This window comes from Protopterus annectens, chromosome 9.part0, assembly GCF_019279795.1.
Source record: "Protopterus annectens isolate FY-2018-M chromosome 9.part0, PAN1.0, whole genome shotgun sequence".
NCBI lineage: Eukaryota > Metazoa > Chordata > Ceratodontiformes > Protopteridae > Protopterus > Protopterus annectens.
Genome location: NC_056743.1, coordinates 676,324,135 through 676,348,903, shown reverse-complemented (window position 1 = coordinate 676,348,903; position 24,769 = coordinate 676,324,135). Strand labels below are relative to the sequence as shown.

Genomic DNA, 24,769 nt, shown 5'->3' with positions numbered 1-24,769 from the left:
TTGGGACAGAGAAGTGTGTGGTAGCATTTTTTGTCTGTCTCTTGTTGAAATCCTGGATGATGGTATTTTGTGGATTCAGGAGAGAAGTCTGAAACCAGTAATTCCACGCCTGCATATGATTCAGCAAGAAAAGGAGTTCCATTCGACCTAGTGCAGAGATGCCATAGATGACTACCAGAGTTCTGGTGGGTGAATTTCCATTTTTCTCGTTGGGGGAATTGCAGTGCCTGGTCGCTAAGATATTCTTGATGAAGTGGTGAGAGGCTTTTGGCCGTCATTTTTATACTTTTATAAGATTGTGGATCCCCCCTAAACACTTTGTGGATTACAAGTATCTGGGATCCATATGTTCTCCAACCTTGGGTCTCATCATGCCGGCAGTAGGACTGTAAGTAGTCACTGGTCAGTGAACAGGGTTCAATAGAGTGTCTCATAGTTGGTCTGTTTAGATTGATCTAGGGGATAGAGCGTGTTAGTACTGCTGCCCTAAAGACTGTTTATTGCTAAATGACATTGCATTTTCTCATATTTGTACTGTTGCATTATAAATCTTTATTGTTCAGTGACATTGCATCATGTTAGTACTGCTGCCTTCAAGAATCTTTACTGCTCAATAACATTGCATCTTTTTCATATCTGTACTGTTGTATTATAACCCATTTTTTCCCCTCAATGACATTGCATTTTTTTCTGTGTTTGTATCGCTGCATTATAAAAGCTTTACTGTTCATTGATATTGGCTTCGTTGTGCGTGTGTGAATGTCAAAACCTTTTCTGTTGAGTTCTGGGGAAGGAGGATGAATGTATGGTTTCATTGCATGCGTATCTCACTCTGCCTTACTGCTGACTGGTGCAGTGTTGAAATAATTTGTCTGTTGTTGTGCTATTGTTCTTTAAAACTAAAGTGTCACCTAGAATAAAATCTCTTCACTTGCCACCTTGGGGTGTTGGGCTAAAAAAAAGGGATGTCACCAGAGTCCGGTAAGAAGGAACCCATATCTACTTCAGCTGCACCTGCGGGTGCGCTACATTTGAGGGCTCGTCCGGGATTGCCTGTACTGCTTTGAACTCCACCCTATTCCCCTGTACGTGTGGAAAGCAACTCCAGCAGCAAGATGAACTCAGAAGAAGCTATCCAAGTAGGTTAGAACCTTACACCAGAAGCTGCAGCTTCACTGCCCATAAATACTATAGGGCCTGAACTTTTGAATGCTTTGGGAAGTCTTGTAGAAAAATGCTTAAAGCCTACACAGCCATTCGCTGGGTTTGGTTACCACAAATTGCGTCTCTTTTCTGGCAAACAACCCACACCTCAGGGAGAGGAAGATTTTGAATCTTGGATGGATCAGGTTTCACAAGCCCTAGAGGAGTGGGATATCCCAGAATCTGAGAAGAAACAGCAGATAGCTGGAAAGTCTAAAGGGATTAGCTGTGGATACCGTACGCAACCTAAGGATGGGTAAGCAAGATTGCACGGTCCAGGACTATTTAGGAGTACTGCAGGATGTTTTTGGAAGGACCGAGAGGGCTACGGACCTACTGTATCAATTTGAACATACATACCAAGAGGTTGGTGAGAAACTATCAGATTACATTAAGCGATTGGATAAAATGCTCCAATAGATCATCTTAAAGAAGGGGATGAATCCTAAAGTAGCTTACAGAGTATGGATTGGACACATTTTACAAGGAGCTCAAGCTTTGGACCCCATTATCTGGAAACTGAGGATGAGAAATAGGGAAGAGACTCTAACTTATTCTCAGTTGGTTAAAGAAGTGAGGGAGGAGGAAGCCCTGTTGGAATCCAAATCTCAAGGTTCAACAGCAACTAAAACAGTGAGTGAACACAAGCAGGAGCTTATAGCTGTGCTTACTACTCAAACAGGAGTCGTGGCCCAGGGTGTCAGCAATGTAGAGGTGTCACAGTTGCAGGTGTTAGGTGCCTTCCCTAACCGACGCCATAGCTCAGGTCACCAAGACAGTTGCAGAATTGCAAAAAGCCATGGTAACTTTAGCTGAAGGGAGGAATACATCGGCTAGAACCTCCACGAAAGGACTCGGTGAAGAAACGAATCAGCCGATGTTCAGAGTTCCTACTGAATTTTGTTTTCACTGTGGGGACACAGGGCATATAAAGCGACAGTGTCCTAATGCAGAGAACTTGAAAAGAGTGAACAAACTATTATTGGCTAGTGCAATGCAGGGATTCTTCAACTCACTGAAGGGGCCAGCTGAATGCCCAGTTACAAAGAGCTCCATAAAATCTAACATCAAGAGACAGCATCCTGGATCTCCATTCCACACTAACCCTTGTAATAGGGGAGAGGGACTACCTACTATGCGCACTTCTAGCTCATCTGAGGTGAACAACCGAATTGAAAAGTCATGTCAGCAAAAATCTCAGCATCTGAGACCACAAAGTATTACTAAGAAAGAGTCTTATCCGTGGAAATGGCGAGGTCGCCCGGTGGTACCTCAACCTTGTGCTGAGTGCCATGCAGCTGAACAATACCGGAAACAGAAACTACCCGATAGCCTGTTGGGACTGACCCTTGTCGTGTCAATAAAAATAGAAGGGGTGTATAGGAAAGCACTGTTGGATACTGGTGCACAAATCACCATTCTGTACAGAGATTTCTACCAAAAATACTTAAAGCATCTGCCACTTGAAAAGTTAGAAGATTTGGTGATTTGAGGGTTAAGTGACACGAAGTTCCCTTATGATGGGCATGTCTCACTCAAGTTAGAATTTTTCCACTTCAGTTGTTGTCAACAGAAGTTTTTGAAACTCTTGCTGTTGTGTGCCCCAGGCCAAAAGGAAAGTATCCCACATCTGTTTTAGTGGGGACAAATACTGACCTCGTCAGAAGAATGCTGACACCTCAGTTGACCCAGGAACACCCAACATTACATCCTCTCCTGAGACCAGCTTTTTGTGCCCTTCAAAGGGAAAAGGATAGTAAGAAAGATGAAATTGGTCATGTGTGGACCCTGTCTGGGAAAGAGCATATAATTCATCCTGGTCAGGTCACCTGCTTGACAGCCAAAGTGAGGATGTGTGGACAAACAGTTTACTCTCAGTTTACTCTCATCTCATGATGGAAACGGATCCAGTAAGTGACTTGCCACTGGGGCTGGAACTAGTTCCAGAAGTTTGGCCTGCGGACAAGTTAAAGCATCCTTATGACACATTGCCTGTGGGGTTGAAGAATAAAGGAAGTACTCCCATTATCCTGTGTTCACAAGTGCATTTGGGAAATGTTTATGCCACCACTCCCTTGCCTGCTTCTGTGTTGACAAGGAACGAGAGCAGGGCCAACGAGTTGAAGCTGGAAGATATTGATATAGGAGGTGGCCTCTTGCCCTCTGAGTGGGTAACCAGAGCTAAAGAGCTACTACTGAAAAAGAAAAATTGTTTTTCTACCAGTGAACTGGATGTGGGCTGTGCAAAGAGTGCAGAACGCCAAATAAGAGTGAAAGAGGACCGGCCTTTCAGGGAAAGTTCCAGAAGAGTAACTGCAGGAGACTTGGAGGACTTAAGAAAACATTTGGGAGAGCTTAAAGCCGCAGGGATAATTCGAGAGTCAAGAAGTCCATATGCCTCTCTCACTGTCGTCATAAGGAAAAAGAATGGGTCAGATTGCATGTGTGTTGATTGTTGTTGTGTCTTTTGGCTTTTCCCGGTTAGGGGGTTGCCACAGCGGAACTCCGGTCCGCTACTGATTGGCAGTTGGTTTTTACGTACCGAGTTGCCAGCCCTGACGCACAACCTTCAATGAAGGTACGCTCATTCACTCATGTCTCCACGCAGAAGACGCTTTAGCTGAGAGTCGAACCGGACAGCGTCTTACTTTGAGGCGACAACGCTACCGCAGCACCACTACCGCGGTTTGCATGTGTGTTGATTATCGTACTCTAAATCAGCAAACCATTCCAGACCATTACACGACTCCCCGGATTGAAGATGCTGTAAATTGCCTGGTGGGGCAGTAAGTTGTTCAGTGTGCTAGACTTAAGGAGTGGATACTATCAAATCCCTATGCACCCAGAAGATAAAGAGAAGACTGCCTTCATCACCCCTTTGGGATTTTGTGAGTTTGGTCGCCTACCTCAAGGTTTATCAAATGCACCGGCAACTTTCCAAAGAATCATGGAAAGAGCAGTTGGAGACATTCATCTCCTGGAAGTCTTAGTCTACTTGGATGACATCATTGTTTTTGGGAGGACCCTAGAGGAGCACAAAGAAAGACTGATGAAAGTGTTGGACAGGATTGAGAAGGAAAGCCTGAAGTTGTCATTGGACAAATGCAAGTTTTTCCTACCTTAAGTGACCTATGTCGGACATGTAGTGTCTGCAAATGGGATATCCACAAATGGGATATCCACAGATCCCAGCAAAGTTGAAACTGTAACATCTTGGCCCAGACCCAAAACTATCACAGAACTGCGATCTTTCCTGGGGTTCTGCAGTTACTATAGAAGGTTTGTGGAAGGATTTTCAAAGATAGCAAGACCCCTCAACCATTTGCTCTGAAATGCTGAGAAAGCAGATGAAACAGATGAAGATATCCTTGTGAAGAAGCCCAAGGGACTGAGAGGCTCTAAAGAACTCATAGAGAGTCGCTGGACTCCTGAGTGTGAGGAGTCATTTGAACAGCTAAGTATTGCCTCACACATGCCCCTGTGGTGGCATATGCCGACTCAACAAAGCCATACTCTTTGCATGTGGATGCTAGCAGAGATGGCTTAGGGGGAATCCTTTATCAGGGGTATGATAAGAAACTGAGACCTGTGGCTTTTATCAGTTGGAGTTTATCCCCCACAGAAAGAAACTATCCTGTGCACAAGTTGGAATTCCTTGCCTTAAAGTGGGCAGCAGTGGACAAGTTGCATGACTATCTCTATGGGGCTGAATTTGAAGTGCAGACTGACAATCCTGACATAAATCCAGACCACTGCAAAGCTAGATGCTACTGGCCACAGATGGATGGCAACACTATGCAACTATAATTTCAGTTTGAAATATAGCCCAGGACATGAAAATGGAGATGCTGATGGTCTGTCCAGAAGACCTCATAAAGATTTACACCCTGACGATGAATGGGTGGAAATTCCAGCGCCAGATGTAAGAGCTATGTGTTAGATTGCAACATGCTATCAACACACTTGAACGTTGGGCCCAGAAGTTGGATCTGTCTGCAGCAAGCAATACCCCAAGCTTACTGTAATCTGGTCACTTTACATGCTTCATCGCTACCAGCTTTGAGTAACAGTGCCCTCAGGAGAGATCAAAGAGAAGACCCCTTGTGTCAGCTGGTGGTAGCTGCTTTAGAGAAGAAACAAATTGATATGCTTCGCACAGATATTCATCCTCTGGCCAGACTTTTGGCCAAAGAATGGGACAGACTCCAGATACAGAATGGACTAGTGTATAGGAGATCTCCAAGTGCATTCGGCAGTGAAAAATGGCAATTGTTGCTTCCTCAGAAGTGTAGAGTAGTAATACTCCGGTCATTGCATGATGAACATTGTCATCTTGGTTATGACAGAACTATGGGTCTGGTACGAGACGGGTTCTACTGGCCATGCATGAAGCAAGATGTTGAGGATTATTGTCGTACATGCCTTTGTTGCATTCAGGGAAAGACTGTGCCAACCAGAGCAGCCTCATTGGGTCAAATGGAGAGCAGTGGACCCATGGAACTGGTCTGTATAGATTTTCTGTGCATTGAACCGGATGAAGGCAGGATCAGTAATGTGCTGGTGGTAACAGACCACTATACCCAATACGCTCAAGCATTTCCCACTCGCGATCAGAAAGCTATTTTAGTGACAAAACTACTAGTTGAGAAGTTCTTTGTACACTATGGCCTGCCAAAAAGGATACACTCTGACAAAGGACGTGATTTTGAGAGCAAGCTTGTCCGTGAACTGCTCACTCTTTTGGGAGTTCAAAAAAAGTCATACCACTCCTTATCATCCTCAAGGGGATCTGCAGCTGGAGCGTTTCAACAGAACTTTACTAGATATGTTGGGGACACTGTCTGCTGAGAAGAAGAGTGAATGGAGTAGACATGTAGCCACAGTGGTGCATGCCTACAACAGTACTAAAAATGATGCTACAGGGTTCTCACCTTACTTCCTAATGTTTGGAAGAGAAGCTCGTCTTCCTGTTGACAGCACCTTTGGAGTCACAGCTGATGATACACCTGTGCAATCTCATGGCAGTTATGTTGAGAGACTCAAGAAGAACCTCAGACAGGCCTATGAGCTAGCTGAAAAATCAACAGGACAAAGACATCAGCGAAACAAGGCTCACTATGACAAGAAAGTGAAGATGCGTTATTTGCAACCAGGGGACAGAGTCCTTTTGAGGAATTTGGGTCTACAAGGAAAGCATAAACTAGCTGACCGCTGGGGGGGGGTCTGAAATTTACATAATCTGTTCTCAGCTACCTAATATCCCCCTCAGAGACTTACATATGACAATTTGGGTCATAGTACACAGGAACCTGTGACCACGTCTCATCGGAGTCTGCGCCCATGAGCCCTATGCCTCCTACTTCAGTGGTGACACCCCATCCCAAGTTAAGCATAAGGTTGATTGCCCTTGGTGGAATGTACCTTTTGATTGCCCTTGGTGGAATGTACCTTTTGATTGTCCTGAGGGGAATGAAGGACCCATCAAAACCTGGCAGCGCAGCAACTTAATTCCTTTGGCAAAATCAGTGAGACTCATGAATCCAGAACCCAGAATGGCTCAGCGGAAGCCTAACTCAAGACGATCCAGAAGACTAAGGTGGAGAGGAAATATCCTCTCCAGTGTTCAAGATCCCATGCTTCCTCTTGCTGGAGGAGAGGAGGACATTGACGGTGACTGGGGTTTCAGTGGGCGTTTTTATGAGGGTGTTCGAGACCCCATGGGCTATAATCTCAGTGTAAATGCACTGAAATTCATTCCTTGTCATTTTGAACAGCCCAGACCTGACAACAGACTAAGTGGTGTTTCTGTACCTCTTGCAGAACTTGATACTGATGGAGGCCCTGCTATGCAAACTTCAGAAAATAGTGCTGAGGACAGTCATACCATTATGGAAAAAGAAAGTGAAGTTATACAAGAGGAGATCTTAGAAGTAGATAAGATGCCTACTGAAGAACTGGACATTGAATGTGCTGAGAGTGACAAATGTTCCGAGCAAAATTCTTTAGTTATCTCTTCCGAACCAAAACTGCAGAGATTGATTCAGCCCCCTTAGAGACTCGCATATGACAATTTGGGACATAGTACACAGGAAACTTTGACCAAGTCTCATCGGAGTCTGCGCCCATGAGCCCTATGCCTCCTACTTCAGTGGTGACACCCCATCCCAAGTTAAGCATAAGGTTGATTACCCTTGGTGGAATGTACCTTTTGATTGTAAAAATATTATTCAGCTGATGGTGCATTAGTGCTTGTAAATTTTTGCTCCTAATCTACCGTTGACTTGGGGGGACCCATGATTTTCAAGTGGGGGGAGAGTGTAGCTCCCACTGTATTTCATTGTAGAAGTAATAGACTGCAGTTTTCCGGTATACCACAAGGTGGAGCTCCTTTTCAGGAATATAAAAGACAATTTCAAAAGTGAAAGTGAGGAGACGAACACTAGCTGAAGGAGGGAAGACTGAAAGACTAGCTGAAGGGAAAAGGGCCTTGCAGCATGACTAAATTTTTTTTTCTTCTAGTGTTTTGGGACAGAGAAGTGAGGTAGCAATTTGTGTCTGTCTCTTGTTGATATCCTGGATGATGATATTTTGTGGATTCAGGAGAGAAGTCTGAAACCAGTAATTCCATGCTGCATATGATTCAGCAAGAAAAGGAGTTCCCTTGGGCCTAGTTCAGAGATGCCATAGATGGCTATCAGAGTTCTGGTGGGTGATTTTCCATTTTTCTTGTCGGAGGAATTGCAGTGCCTGGTTGCTGGGATATTCTCGATGGAGTGGTGAGAGACTTTTGGCCATCATTTTTATACTTTTATAAGATTGTGGATCCCCCTAAAAGCTTTGTGGATTACAAATAGCTGGGATCCATATGAGTTCCAACCTTGTGCCCCATCATGCCGGCAGTAGGACTGTAAGTAGTCACTGGCCAGTGAACAGGGTACAATAGAGTGTCTCATAGTTGGTCTGGTTAGATTGATCAAGGGGATAGAGGGTGTTAGTAAGGTTGCCTTAAAGACTCTTTATTGTTCAGTGACATTGCATTTTCTCATATTTGTACTGTTGCATTACAAATCTTTATTGTTCAGTGACATTGCATTTTGCTCGTGTTAGTACTGCTGCCTTCAAGAATCTTTACTGCTCAATGACATTGCATCTTTTTCATATCTGTACTGTTGTATTGTAATCCTTTTTTTCCCTCAATGACATTGCATTTTTTTTCTGTGTTTGTATTGCTGCATTATAAAAGCTTTACTGCTTATTGATATTGGCTTTGTTGTGCATGTTTGAATGTCAAGACCTTTTCTGTTGAGTTCTGGGGAAGGGGGTGAATGTATGGTTTCATTGCATGCATATCTCACTCTACCTTACTGCTAACTGGTGCACTGTTGAAAAAAATGTGTTTGTTGTTGTGCTGTTGCCCTTTAAAACTAAAGTGTCACCTAGAATAAAATCTGATCTGATATTGTTAACCCTCGTTCATTCCTTATGCATGGGTATCGGTTCCGATCTCAGAACCGAGCCGGCCATTTTCCAAGCTCGCGTCAGCTTCAAACTCTCGAGCTAAACTCTTACCCACAATCCCCCTCTCCCTGTTACCTCAGATTTCATTTGCCGCATTGCCATTCCGTCGTGTCAAGCTACTCCTCTTGAGCTAAGTACAGTTATTTGTTATTTAATAGTCATTTATATTACTTTTCTGTCAGAAAAGTTTCTATTTCGTTGTCTCTTACCCTATCGCATCTAGCGACCATATTTTCTTCAGTTTTTTTTTTCTTTTTCTTTACCCTTTTACCGCAAGGTATTCTCCCCTTACCATCGTTGGTAATCCTTCCTTTTTCTCATACCTTCGGGTATTTCTTTGTACCATTGCTGGTACCCTTTTTTGCCATCATGGCAGACAAGAAAGGTAGTCTGGGGTTTAAACGGTGTTCTGATTGTGGACAGAAACTGCCTACTTCTGATGCACACTCTTTGTGCATTTATTGTTTGGGGGCATCCCACTTAACTGTTGACCCGCCCTGTACTATCTGTGAAAACTTTTCAAATAGAACTTTGTTGGAAAGGAAAAACAAGCTGTTGGTGAAGGGACTTCTTAAATCTCCCTTTTCAGAGGCTATTTCTGGGTTGGAGGTCTCAACCCCTCCTAGAGCCCATAAGAAAATTTTGGATGTTCCTACCAAGGCTAAATCTTTGCCTTCGTTCCCGGCTGAGGACTCCCGCCAACCAAAACCTAAAAAGGCTAAAGTTTCGGCTCAGGAGCTCACTCAAGTCAGCCCCAGTGCTTTCGGTGCCTAGACCTTCGGCACCGAGGCCTTCAGCTCCATTAGTGATCTCGGCTCCTTCTTCTCCTGCAGCTTTCACAATATCGGCACCGAGGGGCTCCTCGGTTCAGACTATTACCACTGTATCGGCACCGACCATTCGGTCAGCGCAGACTTCGACCACGTCGGCTCTGACATCTTTCTCAGAACCGACTCCTTTATTGTTGACTCCAGTTTTGTCAGTTCCAGCTTCGGTACTGACAACCACTTTGGCACCATTCCCTGTGTCGGTGCAGACCATGACCTTGGCACCGATGACTTCTTCGGTGCAGACACCCGTAGTCCAGTCTCTCTCGGCACCATTGTTCTCGGTGCGGACTGGTGAGATGGGCACCAAGTTTGCCTCTTCTATGGATAGGCCTGTTTCTCCCTCAGTCTCCGTGAGGTCCACTAGAAGCATTTCCGAACACGATGTGTTGCGTCTTGTGGATCAGGTGCTCTTGGCCAGAGGTATCCCACCCACCCAGGAACTATCCTTCCTTGGGAGGTGATCACCCGTCTCCAAAGACCCCTTCTTATTCTCCTCCTTCATTGCCTTTGAAGTCCATGGATATAGCACAGTCTTCCCCTTCTGCGGTTCCCTTTATGGATATCACTAAGGAACCACAGTTGCCTTCGTGGTAGGAACGTTTTGCTATGACCCAGGATGTCAGTGCTGACATTCATGGTTTGCTGCTCCACAGCCATCCAGGAACTTCGGGTCGGCAGGTTGAGTCACTTAGGGGAGGGATAACCCTTGTCCTAGACATTCGCTCCTCTTCAGGTGGACCAGCCTTCCAGCTGATAGAGAAGGCTTTCACTGCTGCTGGCGATACTGGACTGTCTATCCCTCCACCCTCCTCTGGTACACTGGTTTCACAAGTCCATGATTGTCCCTCTGGCCTTCTTTATGCATTCCCACCCTTTCCCCTCATTCCCCAGTTTCTGAAGAAAGCCCGTCGGTTGAAGAGTAAGGTGATCCTCATAGCACCATATTGGCCTCGACAGATTTGGTTCCCCTTCCTTTGGCCTCACCTACTAGATCGACCATGGATTCTCCATCCAACCCCAGAGTTGATCTCACATCCACAGAACCTGATTCATCCCAACTTGAACAGCCTGAAGCTCACGGCTTGGCTACTCCAATTCCCTTGATTGCCAGGCAGAATGATCTTTCTTTACCAGTACGTGACATTCTTATTGCATCTCATAAGTCTTCCACTAGAATTTCTTATCTGAGCAAGTGAGAAAGATTTACCTGTTGGCTGAAAGATAAACAAGTAGATCCCTTCTCAGCACCAGTATCGATAATACTAGACTACCTGGCCGATCTTTTCCAATCGGGTCTATCGGCCTCTACCATTAGAGTTCATTTGGCTGCAATTTCTAATTTTCATGAGGGTGTCCAAGATTCCTCTCATGTCCCACAAATTGTGCAAAACCTTCATAAAAGGTGGGAATCATCTGAAGCCACCCTTTAGAGAACCGATTCAACCATGGGATTTATCATTAGTTCTACAAGCTCTAACAATGCCACCTTTCGAACCAGCCTCTTCTTGCGACCTCAAGCATTTGTCATGGAAAACCTTGTTTTTGGTTGCCATTACTTCTGCCAGACGTATTTCTGAGCTTAAAGCTTTATGTATCAAGAGTCCATACTTGATTTTTCATAGAGATAGAGTGTCTCAGAGAACTAATCCATCATTTCTGCCAAAAGCGGTCTCTGAAATGTCCATTAATCAAACTATTGAATTGCCAGTTTTCTTTCCCAATCATTCAAACAGAGGAGAGTATTGCCTACATACCCTAGATATCCACAGGCAAATCCGTTTTTAGTTCCTTTCGTATATCTGACCAGTTATTTTTGGCTTTTTCTGGACCTAGATTAGGATCTGCTGTTGCTAAGGTCACATTAGCTAGATGGTTGAAGGACTGTGTGACCTTCATTTATACACAACGCAATATCTTGTTGCCTACTACCATGAAAGCTCATTCAACAAGGTCGGTGGCAACTTCTGCTGCCTTCCATGCTAGAGCTTCTTTACTTGACATCTGTGCAGCTGCAACTTGGGCTACACCTCATACCTTCATCAATCATTACAAATTGGATTTGGCCTCCAGAGGAAGAGCATCTTTCGGTTCTGTGGTGCTCAGGAATGTCCTTCCATGAGAGCCTCCCAGGAATAGAGGTAGCTGGGGACTCTGTCCCATGCGTAAGGAATGAATGAGGATTAACAATATCAGATAAAGAAGTTATGTCTTACCCTAATGCTCCATCTGTATTGTTGATCCTCATTCAGTCATTATGACCCTCCCTCCTTCCCCCTCCTGTGGTTTCTAGTGGATCTCACCATCCGGTTCTCTTAGGTTATTTGACCAGAGGTAGCCTCTACCTTCTTTGACTTGCAAACTCAATCTGAGGTAACAGGGAGAGGGGGATTATTGGTAAGAGTTTGGCTCGAGAGTTTGAAGCTGACGCGAGCTTGGAAAATGGCCGACTCGGTTCCGAGATCGGAACCTATACCCATGCTTAATGACTGAACGAGGATCAACAATACAGATGGAACGTTATGGTAAGACATAACTTCTTTTTCACTTGCCACCTTGAGGTGTTGGGCTAAAAAAAGGGGTGTCACCAGAGTCCGGTAGGAAGGAACCCATATCTACTTCAGCTACACCTGCAGGTGCACTACACAAGAAAGACCGGGCAGATGTTGTGTGCTGTTAGCTAACTGAAAGAGAGAGAGAAAAGAAGAAAGGGTTTTACCATGTCAGTCTAAGGTTCTGACAGATACCTCTAAAGAGCAGCAGCACTGAACAAAGTTTTGTAGTACAGTTAAAGTTGTCTCAGCATTAAGGTGTTACTTGACTGTTGTGTTTACTAGTGTTCTAACTAAAATGTTAACTTATATTTTTGTGTGTGTACCCAGCAAAAACAGGTTGTTTTTTGAACATAAGGTTGAACATTTAGATTGAGAGGCCCAGTCCCTACTTGTAGTGTTCCCATGAAGTAGTGACTGCAGCAGTGAATACACTCAGCACCTACATTTTTACGACTGTGGACCTGCTGACTCAACAGTCCGGACCCCTGGTACCCCCAAACCGCCAGTGATTTAGTCTTGCAGCATGGTTGACATGTCACTTACTGCCATTTGTTCCCAAAAGATGTGTTTAACATTATGAATGAGGCTAGGAAGCTCCCCTACCAGAAGGACACAAGAAAGTGATATCTGGCAATGTGAATAATTTTGGGGACAGCAAACAGTTTAAGGACCTCAGTTCAGTAAGAATTCCTCTGGTACTGACTTGTCTAGCAGTTTTTTTTTTATCAGGACTTTCATACTTCTCAGTTAAAGTACATGTTTCAGCCATTTCAGAGTTCCTTCATGTGGATCAACCTCTAACAACCATGTACTGCTAAAACAATATCTTAAGAAGTTCTGGATCTCCATCCACTTGCTGGGCCTGTAATTGAAAACATTAACTTGATTTGAGAAAAACTAACTTAAGATCCATTTAAACCAGTAGCTTTGCCTTACTTTAAATTCTTGTCTTGGAAGACAGCAGTTCTATTAGCCATTAATTCAGCCAAAAGAATTTTTGAATTGTAGGCTTTAATGTGCAGGGAGGCATTTATAGTGTTTCAGTTGAACAGGGTGAGTCTGAGGATCAGTTCTTCTTTTGAGCCAAAAATGGTTTCAGAGATCTCCCATAATCAGAGTATTCAACAGTATTTTTTTTCAAAACCAGAGAACAAAGATGAGGAAATCCTGCACTTAATAGATGTACACATGAATGAACCACCAGTATTACATATGACCAAAGGGATTAGATGAGCAGGCCAGCTTTTTGTTTTCTTTGTAACAGCAAGAGAAAGCATACCAGACACCCAGAAGACAATCTCTAAATGGCTGACTGAGTGTATTCTTTGTGCTTTGAAACAGTATGTGGGAACAATGCATGCAAGATAATGCTCAGTTGTAGGAGTGAGGTTTGAGGGGCAGGAAAGGAACAATGTATGTAATGTTGGAATGAATTGACAATTGTTAAAAAGAAAATGTGTATTATACATGATATAGGGAATGATTTTACTATTTTTTAAAAACGTTCTGTTAATTTATGTATTCCTGTCTCATTGTCTAAAATGTGAAGATTTAAAAAAGGTGCTTTAAAAAATCCCATCAGCGTGACGACAAAGTGCATTCTGCCAGGATAATGTCACCTCAGCAGCTTTTTTCAGCAAAATCTGTACCTAGAGTATCTAAGGCAGATATGTGGTGTTCTGTCCACACTTTTTCCAAACATAAGCCTGACATCCATCTTGGAGTAGGGTAGGGGAGGATTCGGCACATGCTTCTAGGCTTCTTCCCAGAGTGGACTACTTTGGGTATCTTTGTGTAAGTTGTGATCCTCCATACAAGAGCAAAGTACAGTTATATGAGTACACTCATCATAACAGAAGATATACGAGTAAGATCACTGTTACAGTATTAGCTTCCACCCGCTTTCAACATTATCTTCCTCTTATAGTTTGACTTTCTCTTCCACTGGTAACAGAGGGAGTTTTTCTTGGTTCTGATAATTTGGGCACAATGTTAGTAAGTAGGAGGAAGGGACCATCTTGTCACAGTTTTTCATAGTTATATACATTAATCGTCAGAAAAAAAAACATAGGAGAAATGATCATTGGGGGGATCTCTTTCCTTCAGCAGACCTATCCCCTTTCCTTTACTGTCAGAAAAAGAACAGGAGGTGGGTGCAGGCTGACCACACACATTCATACCTCTCAACTTGTCCAAATTTTTGCAGAATGTTCAGATTTCTGCCTCATATTTCTGCTCTTTTCCTCATAAAATTTGTGGTTTTCTATTAAATCACTACAGAATGAAGTCACTAAATAATGACACACATTTGAATTTCAGACTTTATATCCTTCATAAAATGCTTGCTAACACAAAACCTGTAACTCTGTCAACTTTCTAAATTTATAAGAGAAATATTTAAAATCTGTCCCTATTTTAGGGCCTTTGTCCCCCAATTATTTTAGGCTTTGTCCAGATTTCTTGCAATAAGAGGTTGAGAGGTAAGCGACATGTTGTATGGGATATTTCCATATGTTCTGGCAACTGTGAAGCTCAGAGTCTGGTTTGGTGGGGCTGTTGCTTGCCAGTACTTCCAATATGTCATGGTTATTTCTGCAGCAGTGATTCTGCTTGAACGTTTATTGTGTCAGGTGTACTCACACAACTCTGCATTTTGCTGATGGACAGAGGTCTTAGAGTAACCCTCAGCTCTCAAGGAAACAGTCACATATAGAGTAGTTTCCTGTTCAAAGACTGAATATGATACAAGAGAAAGTAACTGTCAGAAAGTGATAGTTACACATAAACATGTTGCCTTAAAATAGAGCATTTGCCTCTGTCTTTGCTTGTTGCATTAACAAGTGGAAAGACTATTGCATGTTTATGCATCTGTGTAGCATTATTGCTGATTTGCAGCAGATGTCAAGGTTATCCATGAGGTAGTAGTGTAGGTGCTGGCCCCACTAAATTATTTTCCTGAGCCTCACTAGTGTTTGCTTCTTCCCAGAAAATAAAAAGGCCACCTTCTCCAGTATCTCCTTCAGAGGAGGAAAACGTTATGTGAAACAGATCGACACTTTCAAACATGGACCCTAATTCAGATGAGTAGCAGTCTGTCATCTGGTTAACACCAGCCCCCAACTTGTCTCTCTCGGATAAAAAAATTAGTTGATGTTAGACTACTGTGCTTGGGGAGCAAAAGACATTTCTTGCCCCAGTAAAGCTACTGTTGATGACTTTGGACAATTCCTTTCCTGCCTGTGTATTTTGACTATTTGATGGAGAATGTCGTAAAATCAAAAAAAACAAACAAACTGTACTTCTGCTCCCAAAAGTCAGTGTGTGTATAACTACTCCTGGTAGGCAAGCATACAAGTACCAAAAAAAAAAGCATCAGTGGCTACAGTCCCTGCAGAGTGTCACAAGCATTAGACAGATCTGTCAAGTTAGTGTATACCTCACTTTTAGAGTAGATTGAGGATACTCTGCAGTCATTACCTGATTCATGCACTTATATGTGACTGTAGAGTAATTCATATGTAACTGTTTGTGCCTGCATTGCAGCATCTGCCACTGCTTGTAACTGTTCAAAGAAGTACATGGACTCTGCTATTCCTAAATGTAAAGGCTGAAATTCCATATACTGTCCATTTGTACACAGAACTTGGTTTGGCAAACTAACAAAGATGTCTTAAGCGAGTCTAGTAGGAAAGCTCATATTTTTTGTACCCGTGGCTTTTAGGCTTTTTAAAATTCCCATCTTCCAAGAGACCATTTATTAGGCAGTAACCTTGTTACCCATCAGCAAAAGCAGGATAGAAAACAAAAGTACAGAATAACTCGGAACATTTTCAGAAATCTCACTGAAGGATTGAGGTGACTTCCACACTCTCCTTCCAAAAAAAGAAAGGCTTACTTCCATCTTACAAGAAGTTTTCTCATTGCACTGACAACTGGCAGCATATTACTAGGGACATGCGGGTCCTGCATATTATTTCCGTGGAACTATGTGTTAAAATTTTGCCAGACCTCTGTCTCAGAAGTCACAACGCCTCCCACCCATCAATTTCATGTAAGCTGGCTCCATCACTGCTGTTACTTAATGTGACAGAAAGCAGTACACACGATAGCAAGTCTCCATCAAGGTTCATTATATTTTACTCTTCTTCTGCGGCTCCAAATAAAGATATCAGACGGAGTTCAGTGTTAGTCCTAAGTCTGAACAAGTTTAGATGTCAGTGAAATTTTGCATACTGATACACATGCCAGTTTTCCCTCCCATAAACAAATCTCAATACATTTTTTTTTGTGTGAATTTCCTCATCCAGGCTGTATCTGCAAATGGTCTGTTGTGACCAGTGTACTACTACCCTGGTAAAAACAAAACAAAAAAAACCTCAAAATAAATAAAATGTTTGGATGTTCATGTTCGCTTGCTTTCTGATGGTACCTAGTGTGAAACTCCGTACAAGGATGGCACAGTATCCTAAAAATTCATGGAAAGAAGACTGTGTTGGAGGGAAGAGGTACTCACTCATCTGAGGCCTGTGTTTTTATAAACATGAAAAAAGAGCAGTAGTTCTAGCTGTGAGAGCATTTCTAACAGCCTTCTAAGTGTCTTTTAGAGAAGTACAAGTGGCACAACAGTATATCAGTAAGTAAGGATGAGTTCACTCTCTTCGTGTAGGAGTTATACACTTGGGACAGGTTTGAAAGTACCAGATCCGTCTATGAACAGTTTATCTACAAGGGTAACAACAAATTTGACAGACTGTTTTAGCAAGTCACTGACTGACTTATGAGTGGCAACTGTACAGTTATTTTGTTTTTTGTATAACATGAAGTTCTGGGCAGCAGTCATATTAAATCAAGTTTTTACTTCTTGATTTAGGACCTTTTAATCCCTTTCCTTCCTCTCATTTATAGAGTACTGGTCAATGCCCAGAAAGGCTTAATAGACTTAGTTTCCATAATTCCAAAATGGCAAAGATTGCTGCAGTTCATATTGCTAATTTACTATATTATCATGTTCTACTTTGTGGCCCCACCACTGGAAATGCTTTTGTCTTGACAACATTGCATGTATACTGCATCCAAACCTCAGAACCCATTGGCCTTCATGCCTGGAGGGTCTGCACTTAATTCCTGACATTTCCATTTTACCAAAAGCTGGTCTTGGTTATGAAGGAAGCCAGAAGACTTAGTCAAAAGACCTCTCTAGTTAGCTGGAAGTGTTTATCTTGTTTGGCTTTCTGTCAGGCCACTTTCCTAAAGTCCTACCCAGTTATGAAGCACTAGGTTGCCTTAACCACCTATACAAAACAGACTGGTCATATTTATATCTCAAAGTTCATCTTTCTTGTAAGGCCTGACTACATACCCTGTCTTCACACGGGTCTGTATGAATACTCCTAGTGAAAAGTTCTTTAAAAAGAAGCATTGTGACACTTTAATTTGTATTCTTCTGCTTAGGGACTTGAAGTTTGATTGAAACTTGTAATACTGCTTTTTGAACTGGCTTCTGGGAAACTAGCATTTTTTTGTAAGTAGATCTCCTCTTCCTAGTGGCAATAAACTCTTGCCAAAATGTTTTCTTGGATAGTGGTGGTTTTATTGACAGAATTTTTTATAGCTTTTTTATTACAAAAAAATGCCGATTTTTGAAAGTGCAGATTTTTTATCAACATTAAGCATATTTGTGAATATGAATTTGAAGTGTGTTGTTGAAGTTCAGGGTTTGGACACTACAAGGGAAACGAGAATGAATGCCAAGTTTGCCAGACCAACTATTCCTATTTCTCTATGTCTCTCTAACGTCAGATATAGAATATTGAAGTACAGGGGGGGTACAGGAATGCTTGCCTCCTAAAAAAAATTGAAAGAGTTTGTACCAGTCTACCTTTGCTGAAGTGTCAAATCAAAAAGTTTTAGTTCTGGATTCTGATTGAGCTGCTGTTTTTTAAGGTGATTTCAGTGATTGTCTTTACAGTCAAACTGACAATCTTGAGTTGCAAGTCTGCATATACTGCAGATGCTGTACAGGCCTTTACAATGATAGATAAGCATGAAATTCATCTTTCAAGTCCAAGTGCCAATTTTCTTTCAGCAGCAGAAAAAAGGAGGGAGGTAAGTTGTGACCTAATTTTGATGTGCATACACAAATTAAGTAGCATGAAATATAACCCAGTGATGTCAGAAATTGTAGAAAATTGTAATCTTCATGAAAGGAAAATAAAGCCTTCCCATGAATAATGTTTTATTATGAGAAATGCAACAAAATGCTGAGAAGCACCATCAGAGCACATTCTACAACTGTTGCATATTTCAAGTACATCTGTCCAGAATATTATGAAGCTGTGACCTGTTGTCTGTTTTCATATTTACTAAATAGTACAAGGGTGATGCTAAGTGCCCAGCCAAGAAGTACAGTTTGCTTTGGTAGAGCAGTGATGCTAAGAATCCCATCTTAGCTGTTCAGCATCATAGATGGTCTTAAAAACTGCAATGAGCTTGTGACCATTTGTTGCAATATTGCTGCTTGAAGAAGACTTGCTTTGTTTTGAGAGATATGTACCATAACACCAGAGCTTTGAAGGAGAGACTTTTGCAGCATTTTGGATACCCTAACCCTGTTAGTTTTTAATAACCTACTTGCTGTATAATTTATATGGTTGTGTGCTTACAGGAGTAGTAATCAGTTAGTGAACTAAGTTTAAATAGAAGGTATGCATGTCTCACAAGAAGATCAGAAAAATGTTGAGGAGTGACACTTAAAGAAGAACATCGCAGAAACACAGAGATGCTCAGTAATCTTAAACTTTAAAATCCTATTCATCCCATCTGTCTAATCTGACTAATGGATCTTTGGGTCTCTTTTCTGATCCAAGCCAGTAAAACTAGGGTTTCTGCCTCAGTCTCGTCTAACTCTTTGCCTCCCATTATGCCCTTTTGTGTAAAGCTCCATCAGATTTCTTTCACTGCCAAAGCATTCAGAAGTGATCTTGCATCTAGTTGCAAGCTAAGTGCTCCTCTTGTAATACTCTGTTACAATTAGGGGTAGGTTTCATCTTATATATATTTCTATAACTTTAGACATGCTTTCTTCTAGTTTTGGATAGTTTTATTATTTACAATTCCTCCTATGCTTTCCTTTTCAGAGTTGTCTTCACCTTGTCCACTGCCTCTACCATTTTAAAAGTTTGACTAAATAGAAAGTAGTATATAATATATTTGTAATATTTGAGGGTGGCCGTAGTGGTGCAGTAGTTAGTGTTGTCACCTCACAGCAAGAGGTTCTCTGGTTTGATTCTCGGCTGGGGTGCCTTCTGTGTGGAGTCTGCATGTCCTCCCTGCGGTCATGTAGGTTTCCTCCCACACTCCAAATACATGCAGTAGTTGGATTGGACACTCTAAATTGGCCGTAGGTGAGAGAGTGTGTGCGAGTGAGTGGTACGAATGAACTTCAGAGGCAAGGCTAGCCACCCAGCAGTGTAAACCTTGGCTCGAGATGGTTGTTACTGCTGAAGTGACACCCCGTCCCCATGTGCAAAATGGGAAAAGGGGTTGAGAATGCATGGATGGATTTATATATGTGTATATATACATATATATATATATATATATATATATATATATAAATAAAATATCATAGGTTTTGAGGTTAGTTATTTGTAATGTACTGTGCTTTGTGTGCTATCTTTGACATTCCCTTGGATTTTTCTTCCATAGCCCTGTGTGTGTGTGTGTGTGTGTGTGTGTGTGTGTGTGTGTGTGTGTGTGTGTGTGTGTGGTTAAGCATGGAAAAAGAGAAAAAAAAATTAAAAATGAATGTGGCCACAAGATTTCCCCAGGATGCCCATGATTTGTATGGATTTTTTTATTCTGGGGGTGGGCCATTTATCTGTCAAGGTTCCATTTCTCAGGCCTTCAGCCTGAGTGCCCTCTTGGACTGGAGATGCAAACTTTTGATTAAAGCTCTTCTGTGGCCTGAATCTGAGGCCAATTATCCTAAAAAATCAGAGAATAAAGATAAGGGCAATCCCCCAAAAGAAGAGAGGCAAAGATGAGCCAAGGAAAAGGAAAACCAGCACAGCTGCATCATCAGCACCAAAACTGACTAGGGAAGATGATTCTCCCTCAAAATTAGCATCTATATTTACTTTATCACCTTCTAGAAGTGTTGGAGCCCATAATTATTCCTGACAAGTCTCCTAAGGGGCTGATGAATCGAACCTATTTGGAGTGAAAACTGTCACTCTTATCTTCCTGGCCTCCTCCTCCTGCTACTTCTTACATATCCTTTAGATCCTTTGAGTTGGATTGTGTGATGAGGACATTTTGAAGAAACAGGCCAAGAATGGGCATCCTTCGATCCCTCACTATTTCAAGGGTGGTTCAGGCAGGTCCTTCATCTCCCATCCTTGCTCTTTCCCTGGTCCATGTCTCTGCACTGGCAGTATTGGAGCTGATGCTACTCCTGGGATCTGTTTTTGGTACTGATAGATGTCCCTGTCCTGGCTTCCAAAGCAGTACATCTAACTCATTCATCTCAGAGTTTTGGAACTGAATGAGTCATAGCTCTGACTTCTCGAAATGGAGCCTTTGGCACCATTCCCAGGGCCATTGTGTATGGTGTCAGAGACTTTGACATTCAAGGCTTTGGTGCTGCCCTCTTTCAGGCCATCTAGTCTGTCAGGTTCAGAAATAACCTTCTTAACACAGACCAGCCTTTCAGCTGGGTGGGTGTCTTCTGTATTGGATGGAGTTTCTTTGGATTTGGCAGACACGGGATTGGCCTTCAAGGCTGTGAGAATGGTGATTGCTTCTCCCCAAGAACAGAAGCTCAGATTCCTGTGGTACCTGAAACATTCCCTTGACATTCCAGATTCCAGTTTTTGGGTTTGTTAAAAGGGAGATTTTTTTTTTTTTTGGTGGAGACACCAAGTTTGTCCAACTGTAGGTCTCACATTCTCCAGTCCAGCTCCACTACAGTCTGTCTCAACAGACATATCATACTTTGCTTTGGGGGGGGCAGTGTCTTTGGGGATAAAATTAGAGACTTTGAAACAGAAAAGACAGACCAAAACACATGAACATAAGAGGTGTTGGCATTTACAAATTCTATCACTCTCTCAATTAGTTATGGTCCCCAGGAGTTCTACAAATGTTTATAGACAACACTACAGTGATTTAGTACATAAGCAGGAAGAACCAGATCTTACCCTCTGCACAGACTAGCCTTGGTAGACTGGGATGTAGCTTTTCAGCACAATCTCAGGGTACAGGCATCTTACATAATGACTGAGCAAAACTGTGTGGCAGACAAGTTGAATAGGACTAGGACAGACCCTAGCAAATGAAAACTGAGTCAGGTTGTATTCCAAGAATCGATCCAGCTGTGGGAACACCTAAGATAAATCTTGTTACTTCCACGCACAACAGTCAGCAAATTCTGGAATCCATGCAAGAAGGTCTGGAAGACCGATACCCTGTATGCCTTTCCCCCATTTCCACTAATATCCAGAGTAATTCTGAAGATTCAAAGGGACTCTCTAAAGATCATTGTGGTGACTCCCTTCTGGCACAGGCAACAGTGATTCTTCTTTCTTTTGGAAATGGTCAGGGGCATTTAACACAAACTTCATCACTGACTGGAGTTATTCACATGACACAAGGTGTATTTGCTACAGCTGGACCCCCAAACAACTACAGTTGACTGCCTGGATGATAGAAGCTTAGTACCTTTTGTTCACTTTTTTCTGAGGCTGTATTAAAAAAGACAAGAAAATATGTTACAAGAAAGTCATATATATTAGTAAATGGAAACGATTTTCTAGTTGGTGCTAGGAAAAGAACCGGCACCCATCCAGGGCTAGTGTTTCTCTGGTTCTGCATTATTTGTATGAATTACTGTCATCCTGCCTGTCCAACTCCTTAATAAAGTTTCATTTGTCTGCCATATCAGCATGTCTGACAATGGCTCAACTCTTTCAGTGGAGTTTTGAAAAGGGTGTTACATACCCAGCCTCCTAGAAAACAGGCGGTCCCGCCCTGGGATCTTATTTTTTCGTGGAAAAAATAACACTTGTTCCACTTGAACCAGCTCATCATAATGACTTGAGGTTCTTGACATGGAAAGCATTGTTACTGATTGCACTGACCGCTGTGAGAAGAGTAACTGTAATTGCAAACTCTAATGAGGAATCAACCTTATCTCATTTTCCATAAAGATATTGTTTTCTTAAGAACTACAGTAATGCTTCCTTTATGCCTAGAGTGGCATTTGAGTGTACTTTGAGCCAAGATATCCATCTCCTTGTCTTCTTTAAAGAGTCTAAAAATTTGGGAGAAAGTATATGCCATACCATGAATGTCCGCAGACAACTCTCTTACTATATTGACAGAACAAAATATTTAAGGAACTCTAATCAGTTGTTCATTTCTTGTGAGGGTAAGAAAAAAGAATGTTCTGTGTCAAAGGAGGCTATTCCCAGTAGTTGTCTCATGCTGTTAACTTTTGTTATACCCACAACAACAAGGCAATTCCAGGCAGGGTCAAAGCTCATTCTACTAGGACCTTGGCTTAATCTGTGGCTTTTTGAAAAAGGCTGAGTTCTAGAAACTGCAACTTGGTCCTATGTGCACAATTTTGCAAAACACTATAAACTAGCCTGCTACTCAAGGTCTTTGCTTGGCCCATTCTCCAGGTGTTTCTGAACCCTAATCCTTCCTCCTCCCAGTCAGTCTAAGTTATGGTATTCTACCCAGATAGCTAAGGCTACTGCAGTGATCCATGTTATGAACATAGTACAGCTGTGTAAGCTAACCTACTATATAACAGGAGATGTTCCAAATTATCACTGCTGCAGTAGCCACTCACTCACTCGCCCCCTCTATCCAGCCCCCTTATTTTTATGTTTTTGTTGCCAGGGTGATGACCTTTATTTTTGTTTTTCTAGCATTGTCCTTGTCAGGGCTTTAGCCTCTCTCTGTCTGTTGGCATGAAGGCTCTGACGGGCTTGGTGCCCAAACCTGACTTTTTCATCAGCTCAGCACAAGTTGACTAATGCTTTGAGTACATGGAAGATGGCTTGAAGATTTGGAAGCTGGTCGACTGTTATATACATTGCAGGATATAACCCATACAGCTAAGGCTACTGCAGCAGTGATCATCTGAATGACTACTGTTATGGTAAGTTTACTTACATATCTGTACTTCATGGCATCAGTGAAGCAAGCAAACTGTACAGATGAGAAGATACTAACAAAGAAAAATCTGTTTCTGTAGCAGTCTAGTAGAGGAATCCTGATAACTTTGTTCTGTAGCAAGTGTATTTAGCTGTTCAGGATATTCATTTGAATGCTTCTTTGTTGCATAAATTTTGATTGCTTGTGCTTATGACAGTGTTGTGAGCTTTTGTCTGTGCATTTCCAGATTATGTTTACGTTTCTCACCTACAAATGCAGATATGAAGTTATATAATGCTTTCTCTTTACTTTCTTAGGGCATTGAACGCATTCGTGGTGTGGCAGAGAGGATTGCTGTTCTGCAACGAGAATGTGGAATGCGACAATCTGTGGAAGACTTTGTGGAAAAGTTTAATTTTGGGTTGGTGGAAGTGGTTTATGAATGGGCTCGTGGCCTGGTAAGGAAAAGCTCCCATCAGGCCTTTTCTTCTGTTGTTTCTTTTACTTATGACCATATGATTGTACCTTGGAGAAAATGAAAACTATCCTGTGAAAGAGAAGCAGTTGGGCTGTATACATCTGCCCACACTTTCCTCATCTGTAGGAGAAAAATAAGAAACCTGTCTTCCTCCATCCTAAGCTTTATAAACCTTAAAGTGAGCTACCTCCTTTTGCAGTCTATTGTGAAGCCGTAAAACTCCCACTGAAGAAGTATTTTCTTGTATCTAAACTACTCTGTCACTGACTGTAGTTCATGCCTCAGCTTTCTTCTTCAGTCCTTCCTGTTTAAAATCATCCCTTCTTCACTTCCTATAGAGGTTTTATATCTGAAATTTTCATCCAGAGTATACTTGCATGAGTCTCACTTCATTTCCCAGACCTTTCATATCACACCACCATTTTGTCAACAAGCCTGAGTACCTGTTTCCTGTTATTTCCCCAAAACTGAACACAGCTCATCATATGCAGTGTTGGTAATGCTGCCATGTAATGGGAGAGTTACTTCTATGCCTCCACAGACTACTACATTTAATATACCTCATCTTAAAAGTGATTACTGCAGCTTAATTGTTTCCTTCTCAGTCCTGCTGAGTTTTTCCAGTAAAGTTGTACATTTAAGATTCCCTTGCATTTCTTTGCTTTAACTACTGATTGCCTGCTTGCTAACTAATGTATTAGCTTCAGCACATTTTTTTCTGAAAAGTAACCATTGGAAGTTTTTGGTAACTGCATCAAATTTTGTGTTATCTGTTGAGTCTAAAGTTGCTTTTTTGTTTAGGACTTTCACAGCAGCATCTGTTTTGAGAACATCTTTTATTGCAGTATTTGCCTTTATGAAAATAAATGATGTTATGTGGTCCTATCTCGCCTACATTCTTTACTCACGGGTTCGGAGCCGAGTATCGGCTCCGACTCGGCCAACTTATTTTCTAGCACGAAGTCTCTAATTGGCTGGGCTAACCCAGTATCCCAAGATGCGCCTAGCCCCAGATTTAGTTT

The 24,769-nt window shown here is 42.1% G+C and overlaps 1 protein-coding gene across 1 annotated transcript in view; it reads left to right on the top strand.

Annotated features, from left to right (window-relative positions):
- SKIV2L (Ski2 like RNA helicase) overlaps positions 1-24,769 on the top strand; it is a 624,419-nt gene that overhangs the window by 580,819 nt on the left and 18,831 nt on the right. Inside the window, exon 28 of the mRNA XM_044083274.1 lies at positions 23,587-23,727. Within this exon, the coding sequence (XP_043939209.1) occupies positions 23,587-23,727 (141 nt within the window). The remainder of the gene's footprint in view (positions 1-23,586; positions 23,728-24,769) is intronic.